Raw genomic sequence first — 13,668 nt, 5'->3', positions numbered from 1 at the left:
TTAAAATTCACATATAATAACAATGACATTTACAATAAGATACAAAAGTTGAAAACTAGAAAAGCAGCTGGAATTGATCAGATTTCTGGGAATATACTTAAGACAATGGGTTGGGATACAGTACCACATCTGAGGTACTTATTTGATTATTGTTTGGTCGGAGGAGCTATACCAGATGAATGGAGAGTTGCTATTGTAGCCCCTGTGTATAAAGGAAAAGGTGATAGACATAAAGATGAAAATTACAGGCCAGTAAGTTTGACATGCATTGTATGTAAGCTTTGGGAAGGCATTCTTTCTGATTATATAGGCAAGTTTGTGAAATTAATAACTGATTCTATAGAAGGCAGTTCGGTTTTAGGAAAGGTTATTCCACTGAAGCTCAGCTTGTAGGATTCCAGAAAGATATAGCAGATATCTTGGATTCTGGAGGTCAAATGGACTGTATCACGATTTACCTGATAAAGCATTTGATAGGGTGGATCATGGGAGACTACTGGCAAAAATGAGTGCAATTGGACTAGACAAAAGAGTGACTGAATGGGTTGCTATATTTCTAGAAAATAGATCTCAAAGAATTAGCGTAGGTGAAGCTTTATCTGACCCTGTAATAATTAAGAGGGGAATTCCTCAAGGCAGTACTATCGGACCTTTATGTTTTCTTATATATATAAATGATATGAGTAAAGGAGTGGAATCGGAGGTAAGGCCTTTTGCAGATGATGTAATAAATAAGTTACAAGATTCTGAGCAACTGCAATGTGACCTCGATAATGTTGTGAGATGGACAGCAGGACAGTGTGTTGATAAACGGGGTTAAAAGTCAGGTTGTGAGTTTCACAAATAGGAAAAGTCCTCTCAGTTTTAATTACTGCGTTGATGGGGTGAAAATTCCTGTTGGGGATCATTGTAAGTATCTAGGTGTTAATATAAGGAAAGATCTTCATTGGGGTAATCACATAAATGGGATTGTAAATAAAGGGTAACAGATCTCTGTACATGGTTATGAGGGTGTTTAGGGGTTGTAGTAAGGATGGAAAGGAGAGGGCATGTAAGTCTCTGGTAAGACCCCAACTAGAGTATGATTCCAGTGTATGGGACCCTCACCAGGATTACCTGATTCAAGAATTGGAAAAAATCCAAAGGAAAGCAGCTTGATTTGTTCTGGGTGATATCCGACAAAAAAGTAGCGTTACAAAAATGTTGCAAAGTTTGGGTTGGGAAGAATTGATAGAAAGAAGAAGATCTGCTCAACTAAGTGGTATGTTGATATGGTGTTGATTCCCATAGGGAACATGAAATATTTGTCCTGAATAATTTATAATACCAATATAATGGTCCGTTATTGGACATTATAAATTTTCCAGCTAACTCATTCTTGGTTGCCTGCGTTTCGCCCTCATGTGCTAAGTTGGACTCATCAGTTGGTCCTTAGTACACCTGGCAAGCCTTTGCAGTGGCCTGCACGGTATGCACTACCCTTGCATCTTGGTAGGTGTGCTAAGGACCAACTGATGAGCTCAACTTAGCACATGAGGGTGAAATGCAGGCAACCAAGAATGAGTTAGCTGGAAAATTTATAATGTCCAGTAATGGACCATTATATTGGTACTATAAATTTACTCATTCAGGACAAATATTTCATGTTCCCTATGGGAATCAACACCATATCATCTGCTGGCCAGGCAGGCATCAATTTTTGGAAGTGAGACATAGTCTCTCACAGTGCATTGGCACTGTTGGTGGCTTGAAGTAGCCTATGCAGTGGCCTGCACGGTATGCACTAGCCTTGCATCTTGGTAGGTGTGCTAAGGACCAACTGATGAGCCCAACTTAGCACATGAGGGCGAAACGCAGGCAACCAAGAATGAGTTAGCTGGAAAATTTATAATGTCCAATAATGGACCATTATATTGGTATTATAAGTGGTATGTTCCGAGCTGTCAGTGGAGAGATGGCGTGGAATGACATTAGTAGACGAATGAGTTTGAGTGGCGTTTATAAGAGTAGGAAACATCAGAATATGAAGATGAAGTTGGAATTCAAGAGAACAAACTGGGGCAAATATTCATTTATAGGAAGGGGAGTTAGGGATTGGAATAACTTACCAAGGGAGACGTTCAATAAATTTCCAATTTCTTTGAAATCATTTAGGAAAAGGCTAGGAAAACAACAGATAGGGAATCTGCCACCTGGGCAACTGCCCTAAATGCAGATCAGTGTTGATTGATTCCAACAAGCTATTAAAAGATAAAAATTTAATTGTTCCGTATTGAAAAGTATCACAGTTAAATTGAAATAATAAATATGGTAGTTCAACCTATTCTATACAAGTAAATAAGAGATGTAGAGATTACATTCTTATATTAAATAATATTATATTAGGGCCTATATTAAATAAGAATCTCTTATTTAATTGTATTGAATAGGTTGAACTACCATATTTATTATTTCAATTTAACTGTCCAACAAGCTAGACGAGAGGCGAAGAGGTACTGAGAAGGAAGAAGAGGGAGTGAGAAAAAGAGAAGTTACAGCAGATCAAGGAAATCCAGAACAGAAAGGAGGTCAGAACCATGTTCCAGGGAGCTAGGGAAATTAAGAAGGGATTCCAGCCAAGGACAATATGTTGGCCACTTGATTGGAAATGAGAATTGGATTATGGAAAGGTGGGCAGAATATTTTGAAGCCCTTCTGAACCCTATAGAGGAAAAAAATTTCCAGGAATCGCAAGAGCAGGTGGGAGATGGTCAGTTGGTTGTAGATAGCGAGGAGGAAAACGTGCCAAGTGGCCTTAGAAGAGGTAAAGGAGGCAATATCCCTCATGCATAATAACCGTGCACCAGGAGAAGATGCCATTCCACTGAGTTCTTCAAGTATGGTGGGGAAAAAGTTTGTAGAAAGCTGCATAACCTCATTTGTACAGTGTGGGAAAGCGAAGACATACCAGAGGATTGGAACACAGCGGTCATCTGCCCCAGCCATAAAAAGAACGACAAGACGGTATGTAGCAACTACGATGGGATCTCGCTTCTCAATGTGGCATTTAAGATCTTCTCAAAAAGCAAGGAGATTAGAGGCATATGCAGAGAAAGAACTGGGTGAATACCAGTGTGGATTTCGATGGAACAGGTCAACAATTGATCACATCCTGTCATTACGACTAATTCCGGAGAAGTGCCACGAATATAACGCCAACTTATACCAACTGTACGTTGATTATAAAGAGGCCTATGACAGTGTCCACAGATCCATGCCTCGAATGGTGTTGGAGGCAATGCAGATGCCAAGAAACATCATCAATCTTGTGGAAATGACATTGAGAAATACCAGAGCTAAAGTGAAAATCCAGGGGAAGCTGACCAGGGAGTTCCCAGTGCGAGGAGGGCTTAGGCAGGGAGATGCTATTTTGATGACCCTCTTCAATCTTTGCCTGGGGAATCTCAAAAGGAAAATACCACTGAACCCTCGGGGTGCCATCTACACCAGGTCACTTCAGTATATGGCATTTGTAGATGACGTAGTCCTTCTTGGTAGGAACACAAGTGAGTTGTTGGAGGCACTGCAGTGTATGTGCGAATGTTCAAGACACCTGGGGCTGGGAATTAACAATGAAAAGACAAAGTATATGATTAGCACGAGGGAAAAGGGAAGGATCCAAGGTGTGAGAGACATGGAAGAAGGAAAACACGAGAGAGTTGGAGAAGGCTTAAGCTCACTGTGTACCGCACCTTTATGGATGTGAAGCCTGGACGCTTATGGAAAGTGATAAGAACAGGCTCCGGGTGTGGAAAAGAAAGGTGTTGGGGCAGTATGTGAAGAAGGCGAATGGCACGTCGGAACAAATCAAGAGGTGTACCAGCTCTATGCTGCAATAGACCTGGTTGAGACGCCTGAGCAACTTGGGGCACGTGGTGAGAATGGAGGAGGAGAGGGTTCCCAAGAAGGGCCTCTAGCAACACCCTGAAGGCAGAAGGAGGCAAGGAAGACCTAGGAAGAGATGGTGGGATGACGTCAGAGAGGATGTGCAGACGTTGGGAATCCGTAACTGGAGAAGGTGTGCAGCAGACAGAGACGGTTGGGCGACAGCTGTAGGAGAGGCCAGGGTCCTGCATGGACTGTAGCACCAGGAGAGTGAGTGAGTGAGTGAGTGAGTGAGTGAGCAAGTGAGTGAGTGGGATTCAATAATGAGTTTCTGAAACAGAATCTTGTTGCAATGGCAACTGATGGGGCTGCAGTAATGCTAGGGAAAAAATGGTGAAATTCTCACATCAAGCAACAGTTCCCCTGTTTTGTTCTAGCATCGTGTCAATCACAGGCTAGAGTTTTCCATAGCTGATGTGAACAAGATTTCCCCTCACATGTAAACCACTTCAAATCGTGACAACCTGTACACAGTTTCCCACCACTCACCCAAAAATACCAGGAAATTAAAAGCTCATGCGGAAGAGCTTGAAACCATAGTGTTAAAAATAGGGAGTATTTTAGATACAAGGTGGGTTGCTTCCAGCTTCAGAACTGCCTCAGCTGTCTGGAAAACTTTTGAGGTTTTAGTAGCCCATATGATTCCAAAAGAGACAAAAGTGAACAAATCATGTAAGGACGACTTCTTAAATAAATTACCAATGTTAACTTTGTATTAGACCTTCCATTTATATGCGATGCACTTCAGAAGTTAGTGTTGAGTTGAAAGTTCATGACATTACAATTATTCAGCCCATAAGAAGATATGTTTTCGGAAAGAAAGACAAAGCATGGACCATACTACACCGATGCCTTGGAAGCAGAAGCACAGTTGTTGTTTCAAGGAATGACTCTCAAAAAAGGAGTAACAAATAAAGGGACTCGTACTGATGCTGTTAAGTTCTACGAATATCTGGGTAAACATATGGAGAGCCACCTTTTAACTTCAGAAGACAGTGAAATACCAGAATGGGCAAGGGTTTTGGATACTACAACTTGGAAATTCTAAGTTCCCAGGGAGGGAATTAGATTCTTTTCCACCAATAGAGCATATCAAAAATCAGATAAAAAATTAGATGGATGGCTTTTCCGGCGTTTGCTCTATTAACCAGCGTTTCGTCTTAGGTCTGACACTAGACTCTTCAGAGTGGGAAAGCCATCCATCTAATTTTTTATCTGATTTTTGATATGCTCTATTGGTGGAAAAGAATCTAATTCCCTCCCTGGGAACTTAGAATTTCCATTTGGAATTGCTAGGCGGGCATTAATTCCATTGTGGAGTTTTATCTCCCGTATGCAGTTATCAGACTGTGCTTCATAAATAAGCTTCTGATAAGTTCACCTGCATACACCCCAGCGTCAGTGGGTAGGGTCTGACACATCCCACTCTGAAGAGTCTAGTGTCAGACCTAAGACGAAACGCTGGTTAATAGAGCAAACGCCGGAAAAGCCATCCATCTAATTTTTTATCTGATACTACAACTTGGCCAGAAAACCCTGATTTTTTTTTTTTTTTTTTTTTTTTTTTTTTTTTTTTTTTTTTTTTTTTTTTTACAACTTGCTTTACATCGCACGACACAGATAGGTCTTATGGTGATGATGGGACAGGAAATGGTGGCCAGGAGTGGGAAGAAAGTGGCCATGGCCTTAATTAAAGTAGAGCCCCAGCTTTTGCTTGGTGTGAACACCTGATCTAATTTACAGGGAAAACAGAAATAAGAAACTTCTGTTAACGTTTTAAGCTCCACAACAGACAAATCCTAAGAGGTTTCCGAGAGTATCTTACGGAGAAAAAATTTCCATTGTCTCTACTTCCCCTATAGGCAGCATTCCAATTTCGACAAGCGAACGTGAACGAGCTTCTCACAAATGAATCTGATCATGACTCCAATAAGAGCATCATTGCATTTAGGCACAGATGAAAATTTTATGTTCATCAAGTTCATTGGCCCTCCATTAAAAATCTTTAAACCTATGGAATATGTAAATTCATGGCGACATCTGGTGACTGGCACAAAAAGTAAGGAGAGAAGGCGTGAAGAAGGCAGTGATCGTCCTGCAGTGTGGAATTTACTGTAAATAGGTCAGAGTCATTACCATTAATGTTTATATTTATCTGTTCATTGAATTTTAAAATGTAAATTGTAATGTTATGATATTTTGTCGATTACACACTGAGAGTACTCCTTAAAAATTATTTTAGGAAACAGAGCAAACAACCCTCCCATAACACAACAAGTAATGATTCACTTCGAATCACAAGTTTACAGAATCCTAAAAGGAAAAGTGGGTCAGCAGGTAATGAAGAGCGTACCTCACTTAGATACAGGATTTATAATTAGCCACGAGATACTGGATTCAGTCGTTTTTCCCTCCCCAAGCAATCATGTATCCATCCTCGCTCTCAAATGTGCCTACAGTCAATGTACACACCCCAATCAACCAGGACAACAAGCGCAACCCAGGCAGAACTGACAAAGTCTGGGAAGACCTAGAAGATATTCTCTCTAAAATTCCAGAGAGACATACCATTGTACTGCTTGGCAATTTCAATGCAAAATTGAGAAGAGAGAAAAAATACAGAAACATACTGTAGTGGGCTACTTTCAGCACATAAACTTTCTTTTTTACAATTGGCTTAATGTTGCACCGACACAAATATACTGCAGGTCTTATGGCGATGGAATAGGAAAGGGCTAGTAGTGGGTAAGAAGGTACCAAACCAAACCCCATGGCGCAACAGCCTCAAAAGACCCTGGCCTACCAAGCGACTGCTGCTCACCCCGAAGGCTTACAGATTACGAAGTGTCGTGTGATCAGCACGACGGATCCTTTCAGCCGTTACTCTTGCTTTCTTGACTGGGGCCGCTATCTCACCGTGAGATAGCTCCTCAACTGTAATCATGTCGGTTGAGTGGACCTGGAACCAGCCCTGAGATGCAGGTAAAATTCCCTGACCTGACCAGGAATCGAACCCGGGGCCTCCGGGTAAGAGGCAGGCATGCTACCCCTACACCGCGGGGCTGGCTTTATTAAGGTACAGCCCCAGCATTTGCCTGGTATGAAAATGGGAAACTATGGAAAACCATCTTCAGGGCTGCCAACAGTGCGGTTCGAACCCACTAGGCCTATCTCCCGAATAAAAACATACACGAACTAATCACACCAAGGAATGATTGGTAGAACTGTGCAGGACTTCCAGATTGGTCATTGAATTTTAAAATGTAAATTGTAAGGTTGTGATGTTTTGTCAGTTACAAAGTGAGAGTACACCCTAATAATTTTTTTAGAAAAAAGCGTTGCATATGACCATTCAACTGTACAGTGCAACAGACCCTCCATCCAACATCTGCGAAGAAAACAGAAGACTTGGATCTCTCCTAATGCCAATCTGGGTGAATTCCAGATAGATCATGTGGCCATCTGAAGAAAATCTGGAAAACAGAAAAATTATCACCTGGTTGGACATCAGCTTTGATTCATCCCCTTAATAAGAAAGGAGACTTTACTGACCTAAACAACTACTGGGGGATTTCTCTCATCCTGGTAATATAAAAGATTTTTCCAACATGGGCAGAGAGTCAACTGGACAGTCAACTCAGAGTATCGGGGAGGCTTCAGGAAGAGCTGATCCTGTGCTGAACAGATCCCCAACCTTAAAACTGTACTTGCATACTCCAAAATGAGAAACTGTAAGACTGTTGATTTTCAGAAGACCTACGATTCCATTGATAGACACACACTTAGAATTCTCCACGAACTGGGACTATACAACAGCAGCAGACTCATTCTAGAAATCTTGACCAACACCCATTCCAAGGTTACATTTAAAGGCGAGGTCTTGTTCATCATTCCACATGCCTGTATCCACATTAATCATGCCTCCTAAATAATTACCTAAGGAGCTACAAGTGCTACTTTTAAGCGTTTCAAAGCAGCTCAAACAAACTTGTACAGTAGTTTTACAAGACTGTAAATCATTTGGTCTTGGCTACCATGTGCAGGCATTTTGACAGGACACCATTCAGGTTGCCTGCATGCCAATTTTGAAGTTCTCTACCAGCTGGCAGAGGACCTGGTGCTCTGTTGGGAAACCCATCGGGGACTCAAGTATTATTTTTTTCTTTGTAAATACAAAACTAGTCACTAGAGGCCGACATTGTATGCCCTGAAGTACTCAGTGGAAGTTCTTCTTGCCCTTCAAAAATATGACTACCTCTGCCACATTTGAACTTATGATCTTGGAATCCAAATCAACAGGACTACAAAACTTCATACTGTAACCACCTTTCTTTCTTTTTATTTTATGTGGAATCTAAACTACAGAGACGACTGACACCCACCATTCTTGAGTCCAATAGCGGAACTACATCCCAATACTAGACATTCTTCCCTCTCAACCACTTCTACAACGGCTTTGTTTAGCCTCTGGTTTTCTCCAGTCACCAAAAATGTAGTTGTTATAATTACAAACCAAGTAGCCTACTGACAAAGTTGTTGGCTATATTATTGATTATTTACTAAAATATATTAAAAATAAAAAGACAGACTTATACCCCTGATCAATAATAACTACGAACTATCACCAATCAACGTCCAGCATTTTTTAGCTATGTACTGCTTCATCCCTGGCCTCATGGATGACCAACACTGTCTCAAATTTTTGAAGTGGGCAGTCCATGGCGACATGGAAAATGTTCCGAGGCACGTCAGCGCAATCACGGTGAGGATTCTCGGAAACCTTCCAGTTCTAATTCTAGTACTGGCATCGACCATGTTGCGTTCTAATTCGATTTAATGATGTCCACACCATCCTGCGTAGGTTGAAACCAGGCGGACGCTTAACTGGATCCAAGATCAAACCAAAGATTGTCAGGATTACATGTGTACAGTTCACTGTGTCATGCTTTCTTCAAATTAAATTTTCCTTCAATCAGCCTCTCGCCACCTAACCACGTGTTTTTTCTTTACTTACCCTGAGATTCAGGTGTATACAGTCCTGATGTATTCAAAGGACAGGATTCTCACAGCATTTTAGCCATTGTTTTTTCAGTGCAGTCTGTCTTTGGAGTTAAAGAGGTGGTATGTTTGATAAAAGTGATAACCAAGTAAGTAACAACATTGGCTGCTGAAATTTAAAGCTCTGCTTTTGGATATCCCAGCAATTAGACGATACTTACAATCCTATGGGAAAGTTGGTGAATGATATGAAAGGAAAGAATGTATAGATACACAAGAACATCTGATTCTAAACCACACAATGACAACTGAGTCAATACTTATCAGTAAGAAAAGATACTCTTGGGAGTATTTCCTTCATGTTAGGAAAAGTTGTTGAAAAGCAAGTCTAGACAATATTTTCCAATATCACAATATCCAATATCCAACCCAAGCACAATCTCAAAATCAAGGTTCTCTAAATTATCTTGACATTTGAAATGGTATCTGCCTATGCGTACCGTAACCTACAATACAGCTTCAAAGGCTTAACCTAACGTGAAAATCAAAGAACATACCAGTAACAAAAAGCCCAAGCTCAGAAAGTGGGTAGAAAAGCATTGGTAGACCTCTTCTTACAGTGATGTAATTAGGTTCCTGAATAATATAAAATAATCTGACTGTACGGTATGATATGAATATGATACAATAAAGAGGTGCACAACATGCCTACATTAACACCTACAGAACTGTCCAAAACAAAGATTTAAGTTATCTGTTATTTTGCACAAATGAAGTCACAAAATAACTTCAATTTTAAACAGTCTACAGCAAAATCTTTTAATAACACTAACGTTCAGATGACCGCATACAACAAATTTCATATAGCCTATGCCATATGTTGTTGACGTGGTATAAAGTTAGTTAATTCCAATTAAGATACAATAAAGTGATCGTCGTCAACATTTCATTACTTACCCGAGTAAGAGGTACATTTTTGATCGTTTTATGAGATGGAAACATTTTTACTGTTAACTGCCGTCACTGAAACTGTCAAGTCAAGCCTTACGTTATTAAAAAGATAACAGCATCTTACGCTCGCAAAACCGAGCCTACGAAATGGCAAGGTCAAAGTATGTGGAATGCGACTAACATTGCGAACTTGTTTGCTTCGGGCATGTATTATACATAGGGAGCACATGACGAGCACACTGAAGTTCCAGCCAACATTTGTCAAACATAATTGGTAAACCAAAGGGGTAGTAGACTACGCCGAACATTATTAACAACCAGCGTGCCGTACCCATATGTGTCAACAAATCTGTATTATTTTCGCTCTCAATAATAGCTTTCTATACATTTTAAGAACGAAAAGTACCTGTTGTTCGTAACGAAATTTCAAAATTAGCGTCAACCATCATCTTAACCAGTGTAGCCACCGGTAGTCACCATGCGTGAATGAAATTACCTCAACATTATCAAATGTATACCATAAATTACCCTAGATTTGAAAGAATACGACAATACATCTTTTGATAATAACTTCAGATTATTTTCGCATCTGTTGTTAGTCTACTGAAGACACTGACGAATCAAATCAAATCAAGAGGTGCAATTAAGATTTATTTAGTTACGGTGTGACACAAGTCTGTACTGAGTTATCCTTCAATTACAACAGATATTGCTCCTTGACATACGCCGGGAAGAGACCGCAAATGCCGAAAGGAAAAAAAATTGAAGAAAATGAGCTACATCCACTACACAGACACACTCCACCAAAGCCTAGATTGAAATTTAGGAAGAGGTTGCTACAGTCAACACCTCCACTAAATGCATCTCCGAAGAGCGTCAGAGAAAGATTGTGGGCAGCCAGAACCAAGTCATCTTCAAACATGGACAAAAACCAGCTGAATGCTTACCAACCGGACACAGCTTGGACTGGATCACATGAGATCACTGAACAGGTTAAGAACAGGTGTTGGAAAGTCTCAGGGCAACCTAGAGAAATTGGGATATTTGGACGTATCACCACCAGGGCCGGATTAAAGAGGGGGCTAAAGGGGCTGCAGCCCCGGGCCCCACGTGCCAAGGGGCCCCGGCACTTGACCGAACCTAAAATTGTATAAAAAGGCCTGCTGCTCCACCTCCGTGCATGTATATGAAAATTTACACTCGCAAAATATCGAACACGCACTCTTCCTTCCTTCCTTCCTATCAGCTGTCCGCGTTAGTATTTAATCACTGCAAGAATCAATCGTTCGGTAACACGAATTCTCGCTACTTACGCACTGTAATTATTGTAAAGGTTATTGTTGACGAAAATTTAAATCTGGCAGCTTGCGAGTAGGGGCAGAGGGGGAAGGGGGGAGAGGTCTTTGAAATGAGCGGGAGGGTACAAGGGAAGCACGGTGGAATGCGCATGCTATACTATATCTTTGTATCAGGAAGAGAACTTCCAGTTCACCGCTAATTATTGAACCATTCGTAAGTTACAACTATAATGTTCTTATAAAATGGATAGAAAATATCCTAGTGGTGCCAAAAAACGTAAATTCTGTATTGTATGTCGATTTGATAGTGATGATGAGACAAATGTAAATTTTTTTCGCTATATGAAATATAAACGTGAAAAATTTTAGTCTATTTCAACACTTCCCTATTCATCAATTTAAGTGGAAGTAGTTCTATAACGACTTTAGTATGCTAGTTTTACGTGATATTACGAAGAAGGGGCCCCACATTTTTAAATAGCCCAGGGCCCCCAAACACCTTAATCCGGCACTGATCACCACTATGTGAATGCGGAGAGGTGCAGACTACCAAACATCTGTGTCAGTGCTCGTGTTGCCCTGATTCTTGCAGTGATGAGAATTTGCTCAAGGCACAAGGAAATGCAGTCGCAGTTGCTCGCTTTTGGGCAAAGACTATTTTATACCATTTTGGTATATATGTGTATAAATTCTTTCTGTTTTATTTTTACTAAATTGTAATGTAAAAGCCAAAACAAAAAAGTTCTATTGTATGTTTCTGACTCGATTAAATAAATAACAGATATTATGACTGAATGAATAAAAACCTCTTCTCGCCCAGTCACGGATAAAGCCAACTGGGGATAGATCATTCATTATTGAATGTATGAATGAATGAACGAATGAACAATCAGACTTAGGCTGGAACTCGAATCCCGGTCGATCTTGGGTTGAGATTTCCATCTCACGAAACATGTGGCGTCAGGAAGGGCAAGACGACCGGGCGAGTTGGCCGTGCGGTCAGGGGCACGCGGCTGTGAGCTTGCACCCGGGAGATAGTGGGTTCGAATCCCACTGTAGACAGCCCTGAAGATGATTTTCCGTAGTTTCCCATTTTCACAGCAGGCAAATGCTGAGGCTGTACCTTAATTAAGGCCACGGCCGCTTCTTTCCAACTCCTAGGCCTTTCCTATCCCATCGTCGATAAAGTTGGAATTCAAGAGGACACAACCATTTACTAATTATCTTATATACACAAACTATATTTTGATGTGTAAGTGCCCGCCAGTATGTAATGTCCTGTACAATTCCTATGTATGAGCCTGCAGGCTCGTTGGAATTAATTGAAATAAATGAATGAATGAATGAATGAATGAATGTTCAATAAATTTCCAATTTCTTTCCAATCATTTAAGAAAAGGCTAGGAAAACAACAGATAGGTAATCTGCCACCTGGGCGACTGTCCTAAATGCAGATCAGTATTGATTGATTGATTGATTGATTGATTGATTGATTGATTGATTGATTGATTGATTGATTGATTGATTGATTGATTGATTGATTGATTGATTGATTGATTGATTGATTGATTGATTGATTGATTGTAAAATATCATTTGTTGGATGCATTAGTGGGTAGTCGGCTGTTCCAAGAGCTCTGTATTCTTATAGTGATAAAGTATTTAATACTTATTGAAATTTGGTTAATTTTGTATGTGTGTAGGAAAAAAAGAAGTAATATCAACTTTAAAAAATGTAAATATCGGTCGGTTTGTTGACAGAATATTCACAAACACAGCATATTATAAGGAGCTGTTACATCTGCAACTTCTACATTCATGCAGGCAATAGAGACAGTATTTTGTGTATGTAGCAATTCAAGAGCCAATCCACTGGTTCCACAATTTCTTTAATTAAATCACATGATACCCTTGTAAATGGTCATTGCCAGTTGTGTCCCCCGACCCAGAGTCTGAAGCTCCAGGGAACTGCCCTTGAGGCAGTAGAGGTGGGATCCCTCGCTGAGTCCGAGGGAAAAACCAAACCTGGAGGGTAAATAAATTAAGAAGAAGAAGAAGAATTTAAAATAAAGGAAAGAATTAGCAGATAAGACAAAAATGCATGTACAAATAGCTTTTCTTAAATAATTCCTAATTCCAGCTGGCTGAAGTGGAATGAAAACGTATGTGGGGGGTGGGAGCGATTGTCCCTCCTCGCCCCGCCCCCTAATCGCCCCTACTGTTTGTAAACACACCAAAGATGCCGAAAAGAAAATGTAATAACTTATTAATTTATACATGTGTAGACATTCCACTCGATAAAAGAGTTACTTGTATGAAATAAAAACTAATACTTTTCTGCGAAATACGTGTGTAGAAGGCAGACGTCTATTTGGAGCTTCGGCTGCATTGCGACCAGGTTATCCAGTTTAAAATGATGTCTGTGTATTCATCGCTGCTGAACACACTAGACATTGCCGAAATGTAGACAGCAAATATAGTGCGGTTGTACCATACAC

At 40.4% G+C, this 13,668-nt stretch overlaps 1 protein-coding gene across 2 annotated transcripts in view; it reads right to left on the bottom strand.

Moving 5' to 3' along the window:
- The window catches only part of LOC136875372 (adenosine deaminase), a 153,918-nt gene extending 143,758 nt beyond the window's left edge, over positions 1 to 10,160 (bottom strand). The window contains exon 1 of one of the 2 annotated variants that reach the window (XM_067148927.2): positions 9,880 to 10,160. In XM_067148927.2, coding sequence (XP_067005028.1) covers positions 9,880 to 9,924 — 45 coding nt within the window. In that variant the 5' untranslated portion in view covers positions 9,925 to 10,160. The remainder of the gene's footprint in view (positions 1 to 9,879) is intronic. The other variant, XM_068228471.1, reaches the window with a different exon arrangement.
- Positions 10,161 to 13,668: the final 3,508 nt, after the last annotated feature.

Source organism: Anabrus simplex, chromosome 6, assembly GCF_040414725.1.
Source record: "Anabrus simplex isolate iqAnaSimp1 chromosome 6, ASM4041472v1, whole genome shotgun sequence".
Lineage (NCBI taxonomy): Eukaryota > Metazoa > Arthropoda > Insecta > Orthoptera > Tettigoniidae > Anabrus > Anabrus simplex.
Note: the sequence above shows the minus strand (reverse complement) of the source record. Positions and strands in the feature narration are given on the sequence as shown.